This window comes from Aptenodytes forsteri, unplaced genomic scaffold (genome assembly GCF_000699145.1).
Source record: "Aptenodytes forsteri isolate BGI_AS27 unplaced genomic scaffold, ASM69914v1 Scaffold155, whole genome shotgun sequence".
NCBI classification, from domain to species: Eukaryota; Metazoa; Chordata; class Aves; order Sphenisciformes; family Spheniscidae; genus Aptenodytes; species Aptenodytes forsteri.
The window spans coordinates 4,171,731-4,189,545 of NW_008794446.1; the positions used below are offsets into that span (position 1 = coordinate 4,171,731).

General features: G+C 34.7%; 1 protein-coding gene across 1 annotated transcript in view; it reads right to left on the bottom strand.

The window, feature by feature from the left end:
- The window catches only part of NBEA (neurobeachin), a 437,354-nt gene that overhangs the window by 410,109 nt on the left and 9,430 nt on the right, over positions 1-17,815 (bottom strand). The window contains exons 5-6 of the mRNA XM_009290267.2: positions 15,542-15,663; positions 5,586-5,712 (exon numbers count right to left, since the gene is read on the bottom strand). Coding sequence (XP_009288542.1) covers positions 5,586-5,712; positions 15,542-15,663 — 249 coding nt within the window. The remainder of the gene's footprint in view (positions 1-5,585; positions 5,713-15,541; positions 15,664-17,815) is intronic.

Consider the following 17,815-nt stretch of genomic DNA (forward strand, 5'->3'; position numbering starts at 1 on the left):
TTTATAACTATTTACTCATATTTCCAGTTCTGATACTTTTGTAGCAGAAATCAGCTGACAACCATAAGCCCCAAGCTTTATCCATTTATCTTCTATCTGTGGTTTTTCTTTTACAGTGCTTTAAGAGCATTTCTGACAACATACCAGTTTGTAAGACTGTCCCTGTGTGTAGCTTAAGCTTAATAGACGACTCATTCATTTGGAAATAAATAGTTCATTATTTTTGTTGAAACACTATCCACAGAGCCTGTAAGGAACTAAAATGAGCAATGTTATCTTGGGAGAGCTTTGGTGTCCATGTCAAACTTTAGGAAAATGATATAATCTACTTTTTATAACCTTTTTTTCCCCCATGTTAACTCCTATTCATGCACATGCAGCTTCTTTTAGTCCAAGTCTCCTTTCTTCCATGCAACTTTTTTGAACCTTTAGCATTGCCGCTATGTCAGAGCACTACCAATGTCTGCTACTCTGACCCACAAGGCAAGCTCTACAAAAAAACATCGAGCTTTTCTTTACTTGAATACATGTGCACACACACGTGCATGCACAGAGTCTGTCCCAGCTCGTTATCATAACTAATCCAGTAAAAAAATTGCTTTTTTGCCTCCTGCACTTGAATTAACTAAATTTACATCTTGAATTGTAATTTCTTTTTAGCCAGGGAAGTATTCAAGTATTAAAAAATGGTTTACTCTTTGTGTCGTATTTGTCACTAGTATCAATCTAGATAAAATGAGTAACATGGGTTTTCAAAGCTAGTTCCTAAAATAGAGGATGACAAACTCCACTGAGTTAAGTCCATAATGCATTCTTATCAACACGAAAATAAAGGTCCTTCTGAGATTCCTGCTTGCTCACATGATTCATATCCTTCCATCCCTGTATTTTAATATAAATTCTCTTATCACATGATAGTGTAATTTCTTTAAGGCTTTCAGAGGAGTATAATGCCTCAAGTTCTTGGGGAATCCACATAGCCTGTATTAACTGGCTCACAAACCTGTTCTTATGCACAGTAAGAATCCTTCAAATAATTCAACAGAAGTGGGGGACAAGACTTCCAGTGCAATATTGCATTGCTTTGTCCCCGATATGTTTATTTATGTGTTTTCTAATCCTTCTTTTTCATTTTTCTAGCTTCTACCCCATTTTGATGGTTAAGAAATCAGGCATGATAATATGTAATTCTAAATATCACCAAAGCCTTTTTCTAAAATTTGTATAATTTTCCGTCACCCATTTGTTTGACAAAATAGATTATATACCACAATTAAAAGTTTGGCAAATTTCATATTCAGATGTCTTTGGAAATTGGGGGTGCCTACTGTAAGGTCCTGGCAATTAATTACTCCCTCTTATATTGATTTCTATACCTCTTCTACTAAGATTTCAATTTGAGACACTTCCTCTGACTCATCCCCATTGACTCGTCTTGTAGTAAACAATGATGAAATTAATACATTTAGCTTTTCCTATTAAGCCTTAATCATCTAATTGCCCCTATGGACTGGAAAAAAAAATTTGAATTGTCTTATCATTTTACATATAATTTGCTATAACTTATACTTTTCTAAGTATTCTTCATTTTGATACAACTTCCACTTTCTGAACAACTTCTTTTTACTTACAATGGTCTCTACTTTGCTATTTATCTGTGCTCAGATACATTGTGAGGAGCTTTTCAACCTTTTATTGGATTTTTTGGACTAATGGTATATTTGCTCTTAGCCTTTTGTATTTTTGCATTTAAGCAATTTCTCTAGCACTATCAAACACCTCCATCTTTTAACTGCTCCTCTTCTTTTCTTTTTTTTTTTTTTTTTAAGAAGTGAAGGCAGTTCTTGGCAGTTCCTTTAAAATTAAAAATAGCAAATCCTGCATATCCAAGCATATTCTGTATTTTTCAAGACAAAGTCAAGCAAGAGTCAACCTCTGAGCTCTCTAAAAGTTTCAGAAAGAAATAAATCCAAATGCTTCTGGTATTTAAAAGTTTGAACTCTCGTCCCAGTAAGATGCCACCTAGTTTATAGCAAAGTAGTGTAAGCTTCTTTACACTAGTATGCTTTCTGGTCTTCCCCAGTTCATCACAGATACTATAACCATCCTTATCATGTGGCTAACAATTTAATCTGAATAGTATGGTTTTCCTACTTAGTTACTGATCTTCAGTGCACAGAAACTCTGTTATTTACTGTTACTATAAACTTATTTATCTGATTAGGTTAAGTCTTTAATACAGGGCATCACTCCTGTGTTGGCAAGACCTGCCCCACTGTCACTCATAACTGCAAGTACAATTTGAAATGCGTTCCCACTGACAGTCAAGTCAACAAAGCTTCTGATACTTCTATTATGGCAATAACCTCATTTGAAATAGACATTCCAGTTTCTCTTTTATTTTTTTAGATATGTAGAAGCAAGCATATATTTATGTCTCATAATTTCCTATTACCTATGTCTCATTTATGTGAATGTTCTTTGCTGATGTTGTACAGGCATTTTGTTGATTTCTTTCCTATTCTGTATCTGAGGACATGGTTTTCAGGACTTACTGCTACACAATAAACCAAACCAAGTTGTATAATCTCACACAATTTTTCTTCAACTTTTAGTTGAAAAATTCCCTTTTTTTTAAAATTTTCAAAGTCAGTAATACAATTTTCTTTGTAAGTTCATTCTACAGTCTCCTTCCCTATATCATTTTCTCAAAAATGCACCAAGATCATGCCTCTCTGCTATAACAAGAGCTTCCTTAGGTAGTACTCAAAGACACTTCAGATACCAGCCTGTCAATTTTTTATACTGCTGAAATCTGTCAGGCTTAATCACCCACTGCTGAGCAAGTCATATTCCTACTCTATAGCACAGTACAATCAGAGAGATGAGGCATCACACACTAAGTATTTCCAAAATGTGCAACTTATTTCAGTCCATACTACAATTAGTAAAGTGTTCAGGAATAGAAACACCAAAAAAAAGCTGTTTGCTCTTGACTACAGTGCTTTCCTGTTCATACTTTTACAAGGATTGATACTGAGGCTGGAACTCCAGGGAGTGAAAATTACTGGGGGTTACTAATACACAAAAATTTCACTTTGGAGTCCCAGAAAGCAGTATAGACATATTAAACACAACACTGCCAAAGCTAGTTTAGCTCTATTAGAAACACCAAAAAAAAGCTGTTTGCTCTTGACTACAGTGCTTTCCTGTTCATACTTTTACAAGGATTGATACTGAGGCTGGAACTCCAGGGAGTGAAAATTACTGGGGGTTACTAATACACAAAAATTTCACTTTGGAGTCCCAGAAAGCAGTATAGACATATTAAACACAACACTGCCAAAGCTAGTTTAGCTCTATTGAGAGGTCAGTCTATTATACTACACCCACATTTTCTATTTGGGGATATGATGACCAAATTTCTCCATGTATTTTTATAAATACTTGCTTTTATAATGTTGTTAAAATACACTAATTAAAATCCAAACTAACCACTTAACACGCCTTAAAGTTTTAAATTAAGATTACATATTATTCTGTGAATGGTGTCATACGACATAGTTAACAGAGGGAAGATCTTCACATGAACATATTAACTTTCTGATCTGCCTACATAAAGCTTTTGACCAGGTGGCTTGAATATATAATTTTACTGTGATTCAACAAAAGTAAAAAAACCCCACATTATTCAGACATTTAATGAGAATGATGTTTCTGGCAAAGGCTATTGCTGAAATGTCTACATCTGTAAGCAAATGGCTAGAAAATAGTATGACAAAATAGTATGACAAAATTCTAGCACATGGCTAGAAAACAGATGACAAAAATCACACTTCTCAAGTTAGCATTTGGACAGTAAGCTGCTTTGTAAATGGGTACACATTTTTTCAGTACGTATCTACACATTCAATGCTTGCACAGTGGAACCAATGTAATACCTAAATCACATGAAGAAAATCAATGTTAAAACAGGATATGTTTTGACTTGTTAGAGCCAGGAATTGTATTTGACAGGTTTTCTTTCCTCCATTATGCATTATATACCTTCCCACACACATGTACACACAAGTTATTAATGGAAAAATATATCATATGAAACCACTTGCAAATATATTCTAGAAGATTTATTTCAAATACTTTCTAAATCTGACATACAACCCAAAGTGTATGAAGCACGATCTTTGAGAAATATAAAACTGGCATGGAAGTTATATTTGGACATACTTCAGCAGATCAGCAGATTATGATTTGAAACTGATATTCATATAATGAGATATACATGTACTAGTATTTCAGAAGTAACTATTTTAAGTAGAATAGCAAGAGCTAGAATTTTCCAGGGGTGGCATAAAGGAAACTAGTCATTCATAATAAAAATTATTAAAAGAATGTCGTGCTAAAATATGAAAGACTGCTTCTGCATCAAGTAAAGAAATGATCAGCTAGATCCCAAAAGCTAGTTATCAGTAACATAATCCAAAAGTTAACAACTCCATTTGTTCCTAGGTTGAGTGTTTATCAGTAGCATCAGATGTGCTACTTTAAAAGAAAATTGAACTGTCATCAAAACTCTTTTCTGGCTATAGAAGTAAATAAAATTTGCAAAAGAGAATTGATTCATTTCAATACACTCAGCAGATATGTGTTCATAAGGCTTTATACATCCCTGAGTAATATGCTAGAAAATGACATTACTATGTTTTAAAAAACTACAAATGACCTCAAAGCTACATGACAGAATTAGAATTAGAATTAGTGATTTTGAATCACAAATACGCACCGAGAAAAACAGTAGAACATAAAGCTGATGAGTGAACAATGGCATTCCCTCCCTAAGAGATTGGTTTCTCAAAACACAACAAGCACTGAAATTCACTATACAAATACTAAGGCCACAGAAAAAGAAATGAGCTTCACAGGAAAATATATACAAGGTTGCTATCAATGACAAACACATAATATTCACTCTGCAGAAAAGTCAATGCTTCAGTCAACTAACTGAAATATTGAAGCCAGCAGAATCACTGTTCTCCTAGGACTACTAGGCCTACAGTAGAAATGAACACTAATATGATCTAGAGAAATAATCAAGATTTACTATGAAAAATGAGAAATCCCAAAACACCACTGACATAGAAAGACATACAAGAAAGTTCAGAGCCTTATATCCCCCAGCAAGAGACAACAAAACTCTAGCATTGCCAGCAAAACTCTTCCAGACATTGGCACCAAAGTTACCAAGTACAGAATGTTCAGAAATAGAATGACAACCTTTTAAAAATAAAATACAACCATTTTAAAAATACTAAAAATTCTTCTCTATCTGAAGCTAGTTAAGCAGTATTTTTAAGAACAAGTTGACTTTATAGAAGTGTTACTTTAGAAATTATTATATAATTATTTTTCTTGAATTTATTCTTGTCGGTAACTGACATAAAACTTTGCACAACCATCAGAGAAGCTACTTATAAATCGGAAATTATTAGTAACACTATGGCACTAAAGGGATTTAGCCCTTCTTCCCAGGAGCACTTTGTCACATTTTCAATGTTATTCTTTATTGTAAATATCATTTTGCTTACCTTGCGTGGCTGAAAGTCATACTTCACACAGTGCTGGAAACCTTTGCCTTTTGACTTCAATGACGTAACTATTAAGCAGTTGCCAACAAAATGAGCGGAATACCCAACACCTTTGCTAGTACGAAAACTGAAAAGAAAGAATTATTAATGAAATTGGAAAAAGGGGAATTATTGTATAATAAAAAGTTCCAAATATTACTTTAAATTGCTGTGAGAAAGAAAAGAAATTAGTACCTGGAACGGTGAACTTAATTTCCTTTATATCTTCTCTCCCCACCATTTTTTGGGGGAGAGCTACTAACCTTCATCACTTATTTGATTCCAGGCTACATTCTGACAATCAGTACTCTTCTTTTTTTTTTTTTCTTTACAAAAATCCAAGATGGTAAATCTTCTATCTATCAGGTTTTTCCCTCAGTTTTCTAATTCATCATCATTTAAAATAACTCATCTGATTTAAGTAGTAAAGAAAAATCCATCACAGAACAAATGTGAGATACCTTGCAATTTTATGGGGTTCAGAGAACAACGTGGCCAGTGTGACATACAAATTTGGATTCAAGGTAATTACTATGCGCAAGAAGTATTTCTTTTTCAAGACTTATGATTTAGTTAGGCTAATGATCTATGTAATAACATCATCTGAGTTCTGGATTTATTTCATTTGTCAAATTGATAAAGGACTACAATTTTAACAAAATAAGTTTAGTAAGGGTTTCCAGCTTTCTTGTGACAAATATCATAAAGACAGATAATGCAGAAAGCTCATACATTTCTCTGCTTATATTTGAAATCAAAAGCATTGTAAAGAAAAATTCTGGACTTCTTAAAAAACATTTTGCAAAGGTAGCTGGTGGAAATTCATGAATGACATTACAAAGAGCATTTTTAAAAACGTAAGTCCATATCTACAGCTTTGTCACTTATTCCCTTCTGGAAAGCTATGTACAATAAAGAGAAGTCTGCTATCATTAATATGGAGCATACTTTATACAGCTTTTAGTCTCTTTTTTTTTTTTTAACTCATTACCAATCAGGTTATAAAAATAACCAATGGCTGAAATACAAGGCCTAAATGGTGAACTTTATCCGTAAATTCTGAAATGAAGTTTTGCAAGTATAATAAAGACACTACTAATTTTGAACATTTGCATATACTCCTGTAGCCCACTAATTAACACTTTCTCATTTCCTTAATGTATGTAACAAAAAATAATTTTATATTACTACAATAATGATGTTTTAAATGGTTTCATTGTTGTAACATTTTCATCAAACACTTTTACTAGGTTTTTCATAGTAACATTAAGAGGTGAGAGGCATATGCAAATACCAAGTTCAGATTTCATCTTACTTAATAGCTGCCGAAATTCTACATCTTTCATCTACCCTACTACACAAATACAATCTTGATTTTAATATGTAGAAAAATTGCATATAGACCTAATTCTACCTTCATAAACTTACAGTTAAATCTGTATGTGTACATTAATGAAGGAGAGAATCAGATTTTCCTTTTTCCTCACTGTCAAAAATACAGCTCATAAATCATGACCTTCTGAAAAAAATAAACACCTCACAAGATAGGTGGTGTGACTAGACCCTGAGGTGGCCAGAGCTTAGATGTTCTCCTATGAGGGAATTTTTAAAGGAGGTCAAAAAGAGACATTCAAATTCCCAAATTCTAGAAAGCCACTTTTGTTATGATTAATTAGAATACTTCTATTAAATGTGAAAAACAGGGTGATCAGGCTAAACAGAACGAGTAATAACATCTATAGACGACTCTTCTCCACCCTAATGGGTCCTTGCACAGAGGTCCTTATTTCCAGTCTTGATTTCAGTCATCTTATGAGTTGCAGCATACTATGCCTCATGATCTCTGATCATCAAGCTGGTTCCGTTGGCCTTGAGGCATGCCTTGGTTTGCTCTTTCCCTTTAGCAACTTGTTAAGGTGCTGCAGAAGCTTTATTTTCCCAAATTTTCTAGGCTGTGGTTTCCTCATTTTTCTATCTGCCTCTACATGTCGTACACAATTCTCTTTCCCCTCAAGCTGCTGCGCTGGAAAGGAGCATTATTCCCTGCAACAGCCCTTTGTACAGGCTTCCACACAACCCTTCTTGCAAAAAAAGGGCACTCTTTTTAATAAACCTAAAAAAAAAAAAAATCATCTCTAAATAAGCCTAAAATATAATGTAAGAATGAAGAGAAAAATTACATACTGTCCATCACCACTGACCTCAACAGTGAAGACAATTTATAACACTGCCATTCCCCTGCATCTTTTGAAGACTATTTTTAACATGGACCATTTCAGTGATCTGGCTTCCACAATGACCCCATAGGCAGCTATACCCCACAACAAAAGGAACAGTGAACAGCCTCATGGGAGAATATTACTCGTATACGTATTTAACCTACATTACCCATATACACAAATAACCTGCACGACCACACTACTGAATTTTGTACAATAACATGAAGGTTAAAAACATTAAAATACAGCTTTTACAATAAGAACAACTGAATGTGCTGTGGGCTAGTTTGAGACTTTGATTTCCCTGCTTGGGGCTTTATGCCATTCAAATAACTTTTATACCAGGTAGTTGCATCTCTCACAATGCCAAATTTGTTTCTCAGCAACATAAGTCACCTCTACAAGCTAAAATGGTTTTGGCTAACAGAATCCTATTCTGAAAGATACTGAAAAAAATACACAGATTCACTACGTTCTGACATATGGTGTAGTATTATTTGATTAGAGATGTCAAATAAAACTTTTTTTTTAAATTACCAACAGCCAATCATTGTAAATACCATCATGTTTTTGCCTGATAAAACATTATTAAAATTGTGTAAAATATATCCTACTACTTAGAATAGGAGCTAGTAAGCATTTTGTTATTCACTGAGAACTCCCTGAGAACACTGTATTAAAAAAAAAAAAAAAAAAGAATGGTTCTTGAAGAAATGTCTACACCTTTAAAATTTTTCACTTTCCTAACCCCCCAAGTTACTGGGCTGATTTTGTCACCATTATGGTAGAAACAGACTGTTCCTGAAATTTTAAACACTGAATTGTCCTTACATGTGTAAATTCCTGGAGTTCAGCATATGAAGACAAGAACGAAAAGAAATAATGAAAAAATATTTCATTTCTTATTGAAGAAATGTCTACACCTTTAAAATTTTTCACTTTCCTAACCCCCCAAGTTACTGGGCTGATTTTGTCACCATTATGGTAGAAACAGACTGTTCCTGAAATTTTAAACACTGAATTGTCCTTACATGTGTAAATTCCTGGAGTTCAGCATATGAAGACAAGAACGAAAAGAAATAATGAAAAAATATTTCATTTCTTAGCAGGATTCTTCATCTTAGAATAGAATGAATGATTTTCTAAACATGAAGCTTAGCCAAGATTTTACTTTTTTTTTTGCCCAAATGAATTAGCATTCTAATACAGCAGTAGTTAAGAAACTGAGAACTCAAATATGTTCTCTGTTTACCTCAACATTATAATATACAGATTATGTTAATCTTCACATTTTATTTCTTGCCAAAGGTAAAGTAGGCTAGGACTGGTCTCAAGTATACTGCACAGAAATTCTCTTACCAATTACCTACACACGCAGAGCTTGCCACATCCAAAGATGAAATGCACAGAGACAACAAGAGCAGTACTGTCAAGACCCATATGGTTTTATGAGCCTTTAACTACCTCACATAGCAGCTGGTATACGATTTTAGACAGATCGTTCATAAAGCCCTTATAGTTATGTTTCATTTCAGCCAGTTTCTCAAAGCAGCTACTGGGTGTTAATATAATTCAATAGCAGGTAAGCATTCTTCCATCCACTGGCAAAACTGTTTAGAGATTCCTGTTTAGCTTAGGATTTTACAAGCAATTTAACATATGATCATAGTACTGAGATTGAGAAGATATTAATTCATTCTTGCCTGAAGGAAAAAAAAAGTTTATTTTTTACTAACTTTGGAATTCCTTTATGTGCTTTTGCAACTGTTCTGCATTATCTCTATTATTATTAGCTCTAGAGAAGGACTGAAAATTCTAGACAGCTTGCTTTGTGGCATTTTGTTTTGGTTTTTTTTTGTCCCTACATCAGTAAAAACAAAATTTAAAACGCTCCTTCAGAAGTTTTAGCCATTCTTCCATTAAATGGAAGCACTTGGATGTTTTAAGGACAAAAAGCAACAATTATGACAATCCAGCCTCAGCTCACCCTCTAATTCGCAGAGCCCAACACACAATTTGAAAGAAAGCACTTCTTAAAAAAAAAAACACACAACACAAAAAACCACCAAAAAACCCAATCTTAATATCTGGATTTATTTTATTTAATTCCAGGCCTTACTTAGAAGTAATGTCACCCCAATCTCCTTTTTTAGCAGAAACAAGTATAGATATTTAGAGGATGGAGACTTCCCAGTTGAGCACGCTTAAGGTTAGACCTAAATTCCTAAATTTGCACTGTCTTTATGACAAAGAATCTTCATCTCATTTTTGAGGAAACATTTCCAACGATCTATTAAACTGTGATTATTATTATTATACTGTGTCTTATTATAATTGATAGTTAAAGTGACCATATTATTGTGTGTCTAAAAGTTTGAATTTTCCTATTTCGCTGTCTACCCACTGGATCTCAGACTAAACAATCAATCAACATAAGATTTTGCATAAATTCTGAAAACAGAAGTCAAGAGCATCCTTAATTTCATCACTTTTTTTTTTTTCTTGGAAGGTTTCATTATAAAATGTGTTTTCCAGAGCACAGTTCACTCCAGAGTGTTCTCTGAATAGTATCATTTTTTCCCATGGTCTCTTAAAAGAAGTAGCAATTCTTAACTGTAAATGGTATTCCAGTAATGCTTTTGCCAAGATTTCAGGAAGTGATCACATCACCTTTACTCTCTTCTCTGTTCAGACTATCCTAGAAAACATCACATTAGCTCTTTCAGCTAGAGCAGTTTATGGTTAGTTGGTTACCCACAATAACCCTTGACATCCTTGTGTAATTACTGCTTTCTAATACATAACTGCTAATTCTGTAAGCATGGCAACCATTATTCACTGCTAGGTATATGACGTTGGTTTGCTTTATACTAAATTTGTGCTATAGAATTCTGAATCTTACCATTTGAACCTGACTGCTCTGCACAAAGCTTTCTCCTTATTGTTATTGATCATCCATGCAAATGTCAAAGACTTCTAATTTTCTTCCAGGATTGTCACACTCGTTTTGTTATTGGTAAAGAAAGCTACAATACTGTTCCAATACACGAGTATTAATAGACTGTCACTTAGCAGCTGCCCAACATCATCCTCAGAGATAATTAAAATTATTTGAAAAAAACCAAATTGGGTTACGGTTCTTGAAGCAGCACTTAGCATTTAGCTAATTACAGAACAGTAGCAGTTTTCCCTCACATCTGGCAAATAGGAAAGCATTTCTTTGCTTCCCTTCTCCATTTTTAAGCATTAGTTTTCACATCATGGTCAAGCTGATGTAACAGCTCTCTCCCACCAGAAAGGCCCCTGGCCATTTTTTTCTGCACTCACTTAAAGCCTGGATCATACCTAAGAAGGTGAATGGGAATAGTCAGCATGGATTTACAAATTCGAAATCATCCTTGATCAAACTGATAGCCTTCTACAGTGAGACGATTGGCTTGGAGGATGGAGAGGAAAGCTGTGGATGTTTATCCCAAATTTCTAGCAAGACCTTTCAACACTGTAATAACCTCAATGACAAACATGAAGAATGAGCTACATAAGCGGACAGCAAGGTGGTCTGAAAACTAACTGAACTGCTGGACTAAAAGCATTGTATTCAGTAACATGAGTCCAGTTGGAGGCCAGTTACTACTGGAGTACCCCAGGGGTCAATACTGGGTCCAATCTTGTCCAGCTTCTTCATTAATAACCTGAATGGTGAGACAGAGTGCACCTTCAGCAAGCTTACAGATGATACAAAATTGGAAGGAGTGGCTGATACACCAGGTAAGTGTGCAGTCATTCAGAGAGACCATAGCAGGTTGGAGAAACAGGCCAACAAGAATCTCATGAAGATCAACAAAGGGAAGTGCAAAGTCCTGCCCCTGAGGAGGAACTGCCCCAAGCACCCGTATATGCTGGGTACTGACCAGCTGGAAATCAGCTTTGCAGAAAGGGACCTGGTAGTCTGGGTGGACAGTAAGTTGACCATGAGCCAGTAATGCGCCCTTGTGGCAAAGGCAGCCAATGGTATCCTGGGCTGCATTAGGAAAAGCATTGCCAGCAGGTTGAGGGAGGGGATCCTTCCCCTGTCCTCAACACTGCAGAGACCACATCTGGAGTACTGTGTCCAGTTCTGGTCTGCACGGTACAAGAAAGACATGGACATACCAGACTAAGTCCAGCAAAGGACTGAATGATCAAACCCTCTGACACATGAGAAGTGGCTGAAATATGGGACTGTTTAGCCTGGAGAAGAGAAGACGTGTATGGTTCTGATGGGTGGGGAGTAAAGAAGACTGAGCCAGAGACTTCTCAGTGATATCCACTGAATGGATGGACAAGATGCAATGGATACAAATTGAAACTGATAAACTTTTTCATTGTGAGGGTGGTCAAAGACTGGTACAGGTTTCCCAGTGAGGTTGTGATGTCTCCATTTGAGAAGATATTCAAAAACCTGACTGGAGAAGGTCCTGAAGAACCTGTTCTAGCTGATGTTGCTTTCAGCACCTCTGCTTCAAATCAGAGTCCTCTTTGAAGTTGTGTACGATACTAAGTTATTGCTTTTAAAATAAAAGTTGTTTAAAAGACAGATGACTTTTAAGAAGAAACTATGGAGAAAGAGTTAATTTATATGACACATTTTTCACCTAGTTAAACAGAAAAAGACATTACATGCCCAAAAAGCACACTGAAAGAAAATAAATCTTTGCTTTGGTATCCTCCTCTTGGTGGTGGTTGTGTGTGACTCAACCTTTCATGTGGCAAAGTCTAAAACCTGTGTAAAGAAGTTTAGATGGATGATTTAGCTTGAATATTTTTCCTGGTTTTAATATTAATTATGGCTTTGTTTAAGCCACTATAGAAAAATGACAAGTATTTGCATTGTTCCTAATTTCCTTCTGAGGTTAGTATATTCAGTTTCTCTTACATGTATTACATGCACGTTACATTTACACAGACTCAATTTTGGCATTTGATTTCTGTAGGACTGACTTCTTTCTGTGGCTCATATGAAGCACTTGCAAAGTTCCACCTTGTTAGCCACTGAAGTTTTATTTCCCACTCTTGATAAATACTCTCCTTTTACATATATTCCATAACAAGAGGTAACGTAAGAAAGCGAGACACTGAACTGTAATTAAAGATTTGTGCGTGCAAGTGTCTGTGTTGAGATAACGAGTCATTCATTCAGCATGGATATGCCCAAAGATCATTTGAAGAGTCTGTGCATACAGCAAAATACCTATGCTTACTAGAGAGGTTATCCTTTATGCACTACAGTAAGAGAGTTGAAACTCACTATGTTTTGGGGCTATACTTTCTCTCCAGGTTTCCAAGCTGTAACAACAAAATATAGAAGACATTATTTTGGTATGTTCTCGGTTATGAAAACAGAAAAAATATGAAAACAAAGAAAAATACACATCAACCATGGGGAAAGATAAACTCATGGAAAAAAAATGTTTTCTGACTCTTCTAGACTCTTTATTCTAATCAATCTAATAAACAGATATTATATTAAGTTACTTACTATAGGTAAATCATACTGCCAGTGGACATTTTTTAAGCAAACATGGAAATGTTAAAGTTGTAGCTAATAAGAAGTATGTTAATCAAAAAATATTCTTTAGAGTATAATGTTAAGGTGAGACCTAGAATTCTTTTGAAGGAAGAAATTCAGGTTTCTTTGATAACACAAAGGGCAGCTTTGTGGGGTTTATTCATTGACATGTTCAAAAACAAACACTCTAATCAAGGAAAAATCTGTTTATTAAAGACAGATGTCTGAGTACACGTGACTATTATTCTAAGCTATACCACTTCTTTGTAGCAAAGTGAATATAGGCTAGAGAAAAGGTCTAAATCAATATACTTAAAAATGGAACCAGAAGTAAAATCCCTATGACACAGGCAAATATGAAGTATCCATAAATATTCAGGAAAGCTTAACACATGGAGGATTTTAAACTATTTAAGTGCAAAAAATATGTTTAAAAGCATTCTCAAAAATCTTAGAATTCAATAATAATTGTAATCACATCATAATAAACATCAGAACTACATCAAGGCAAAAAAAATGTATAAAAAAATAAATAATCAAACATCTGAAGTTTTCTAACCTAATGCCATTGCTGCTTCTGCGTTATATTGGAATTGGAAGGAATCATATTCATCACTCAGGCTAAAGGTCTTTCTACACTACTAACCATAAGAAAAGCAGCAAACATCATGGGCTGTGTAACTTTGGAGTATGCTTTTCCTGTTCTGAGGCAGCAGTAAATTCTCAAATCTAATACACCACCTAAAGTTGCCAATTCTGAAACGTAAATTCTGGCTGAGAAACAAATGAACGTGTTAAATTTCTGTATGCATGTTCAATCCTATAATTGCATTTGTTATTGTCCTTGACAGACTGAAAAAATAAATAAAATATAGATCATACTAATAAACATAGCTATAGCCAACAGCTTGAAAAAATCTCCATAGTAAAATAACTACAGCACTTAGCAGAAAATGGACACATGGAAAAGCATTATCCCAGATGGTAATTTAGAGAACATGTATTAATTTTTTTCTTCAGAATAAACCTAAATTATTTTTAATCAGATATTTGTTCCATAAAAAAAATGAATTATTTTGGTTTTGCAAGTAAATGCACAGTAAGATTTTTATGTATTGATAGTACAAGTACATTCCTAGGACCACATCTACTGGTCGTCTCCTCAGCTGACTACTAAAAACTTCTGCTCTTTAGACTACCTGGAATAACTACAAAGTGAGAAACGTTACTTTTGGTTACTTCTCTCCTTGTGCTACTCCTGTTTTCCTGAGCTGATAAAACTTGATAGATCTTGCTTATGTCCAGTCCTCATCTGTCTGCACAGCTGACATACAGTCTTTAAAAACATGAGAAAACGTAAGCGTACTAAATAGCAAATATATAAAGAACAAAGAAGTGATGAAGAAAATACCAGCATGCTCTGATGCAACAGAAGGTTCCTTATTTTCCTCATTCCTTTTTTTCTTCAGCTTAGACAACCATACTTGAGCAGATATATAATTAAATTCTGACATGAAAAAACTTTTTTCATGATTGACCAATAGAATAAACATTTTTACTATTACAGCATAATTTCTAAATATCAGAGGACTTTATTAAGGATGTAACTGTTATTTCTATTTTTGTCACAACAGCAAATCAAAGTAAACTAAAATTGTCTGTCCTGCAATTAATGTATTATGAAATATAGCTTCCATTTTGGGGAACAGGTGATCAGTGAGCCATTTTTTATATTCACAGATCTACCTTCTATTACCTCTAACTAATGTGCAAACAGTGCACTCCTGAGTATAACAGATTTGTTTTTTAGTACTGACATCAGCTGAGAATCTTAAACATCAAACAGAAAATATGACAACATTCTCAGTTTACAGCTCTAAGAAATCATATATTTTAAAATTCCTAAGGAAACCATCACACCAGGTTTTATGGTTTATCTACAAGGCATACGTCTTGCATCCATGGATTTACAAATTTTAAAGCAAAATGGACAGATGACTTTGTAAGAGTTTGTATACAGTAAGCAGCCATTAAAATCTGCAGATATTTGGGGGGAAAAAAGCATGTCAGAAACTAAAAACAATGAGAAAGATTAACTGTTACTAGGAAGCCAAAACAAAGCGTTAACTGCAAAGTTATAAGTTACTTACCAATAGAGATAGGGTTTATCCTTATCTACATTGATATTGTTTAGCGGATCCATACGAAACCAGGTGTTAAGAGTAAACCCATTTTGATAAGGCCACTTAGCAATAGGAGGCAATGCAATTGCCTGGAAGGGGGGAAAAAAAAAAAAGGGAAAAAGGAAACAGGAAGCCAAAAATGAATTTTTTGAGAAGTATTGTTAAAGCTAATGCCTTTCTAAAATCCTGTCATCCTGGATGTGTAGATCTGCTTTAACTTTCAAATATTAAAGAAGAATATAAAAAAATCCCCCTTCAAATAGTGCTTTTGAATAAATGCATTAGTTTTCCATCTATTTTAAAATATTTTAATATTTAACTACATAAATTCTACCAATAGAGGACATGAAATTAAATTTGTGAATGAGCAATATTAAAAGAAGAAAATAGAAAAATTACTTCTGCAGAAATTAAACTATAAATTCAGCTTTCAGTAAGTATTCATCTTATCGATAGACTTAAACATTAAGATCAAATTTATCTCAACAGATAGTACAATAGAGATTCACTGTTAAAACTACAGTATAAAAAAGGTGGTTCTCTGAGATTTAAGAGCACTATCAGGTTTTTTTCCTATGAACACTTAGTAATGTAAGAGACTGAAAATTTTACCCCCATTCTCAGTTAAATACATTAATAGTAAGGCATGGCCTGGGAAGAAATTTGATTTTTCAATATTTTATTCTTATGGGCTGACTGATGAAGAGGTTTTAGAGAACGCTTTATCCCTGGGCAAAGCCCTGAACACATGATCTAATGAAGTTAGGCACTCTTTAGGGAGGAAATCAAACAAGATGAACTTCAGATGTCACTTACAGAGTAAGTGTTTTCTATGATGCCACTAAAAGATAAAACATTTTTTCTCCTTGGTATGAGAACTATACACAAAATGAAGTAATTTAGAAAAATTAAGAAATTAAATGTTTGTAATAACTTAGAGATTACTGTAGTAGGCACTACTTACAATAAATTCTTTCTCCCTCCATCAGACAAAATATAGAATATTTTACACAAAAGTAGTTAAGGAATAATAGCCGTTAATATTACTCCTTGAAATAAGTTGTCTATGAATGCAAAGCAGAAGAAAATAATTTTATAAATACCAATAGCATGTTATCTCTAAGTGTATTTAATTGATATTTTTCAGTTTCAGTAAGATAATTTCAACTCTTACTACACTTTAAAATAATAAAGACTAGTTAATTAATCCTTGCACTGATGGTATTGTGTTCTTATCAAAGCTATCAGTGATACTGACTGAACACTGGCACAGGTTGCCCAGAGAAGTTGTGAAGAAGAGATCTTGAAGAAAAGATGCTCAAAAGCCATCTGGACACGGTCCTGGACAGCCTGCTCTAGGTGGCCCTGCTTCAGCATAGCGGGGTTGGCCAAGATGACCTCCAGAGACCCCTTCCAACCTCAACCCTTCTGTGATTCTGTGTGATACTTATGAGTCACAGTTGGAAATACTTTTTCAGGAGTGCTCAAATCTTGTTCTGTCCCAATTCATACCAAAAACTACAAAGAATTGTAGCAAACTCATTCATTGCTTAAAATGAGAATGGACATGAGTCTCTGGGCAACAGAGTCACAATAACCACACTAGGATTCTATGCCAATGTAGTAAAGTACGTAAAAAAAAGATACGGAGTGGGACTGACTTTTCATTATTTTTATATGCAAGGTAATTGCTGAAAGAATTTTAAGAGCAGAGAAACAGGTAATTAAGAATGATAGGGAACCCACAGTAAATTTTATAATTAGATACAGCAATGTGCTCAGATTATGCTACTATTTGACTAAACAAAAGAAGTAACACCAATTCTGCTGCTAGCCTGGTACTAACTGCTCAGTACAAAACATTTCAAGGAACTCCTTTGGGATGTAACTTCTGCCTTCTGAGAGGGAGTTCCCTGCCTGAAGCAGGAAAAGAGCTACTTGATGACAAACAGGAACACCCAGGAATAGTACTGCTGCCACAAGGTGTCCTCCTAACGGAGTGACTGTCCTGGTTTTGGCAGGGATAGAGTTAATTTCCTTCCTAGTAGCTGGTACAGTGCTGTGTTTTGGATTTAGGGTGACAACAATGTTGATAACGCACCGATGTTTTAGCTGTTGCTAGGTAGTGCTTACACTAGCCAAGGACTTTTCATCTCCCCATGCTCTACCGACTGAGAAGGCTAGAGGTGCACAAGAAGCTGGGAGGGGGCACAGCCAGGACAGCTGACCCCAACTGGCCAA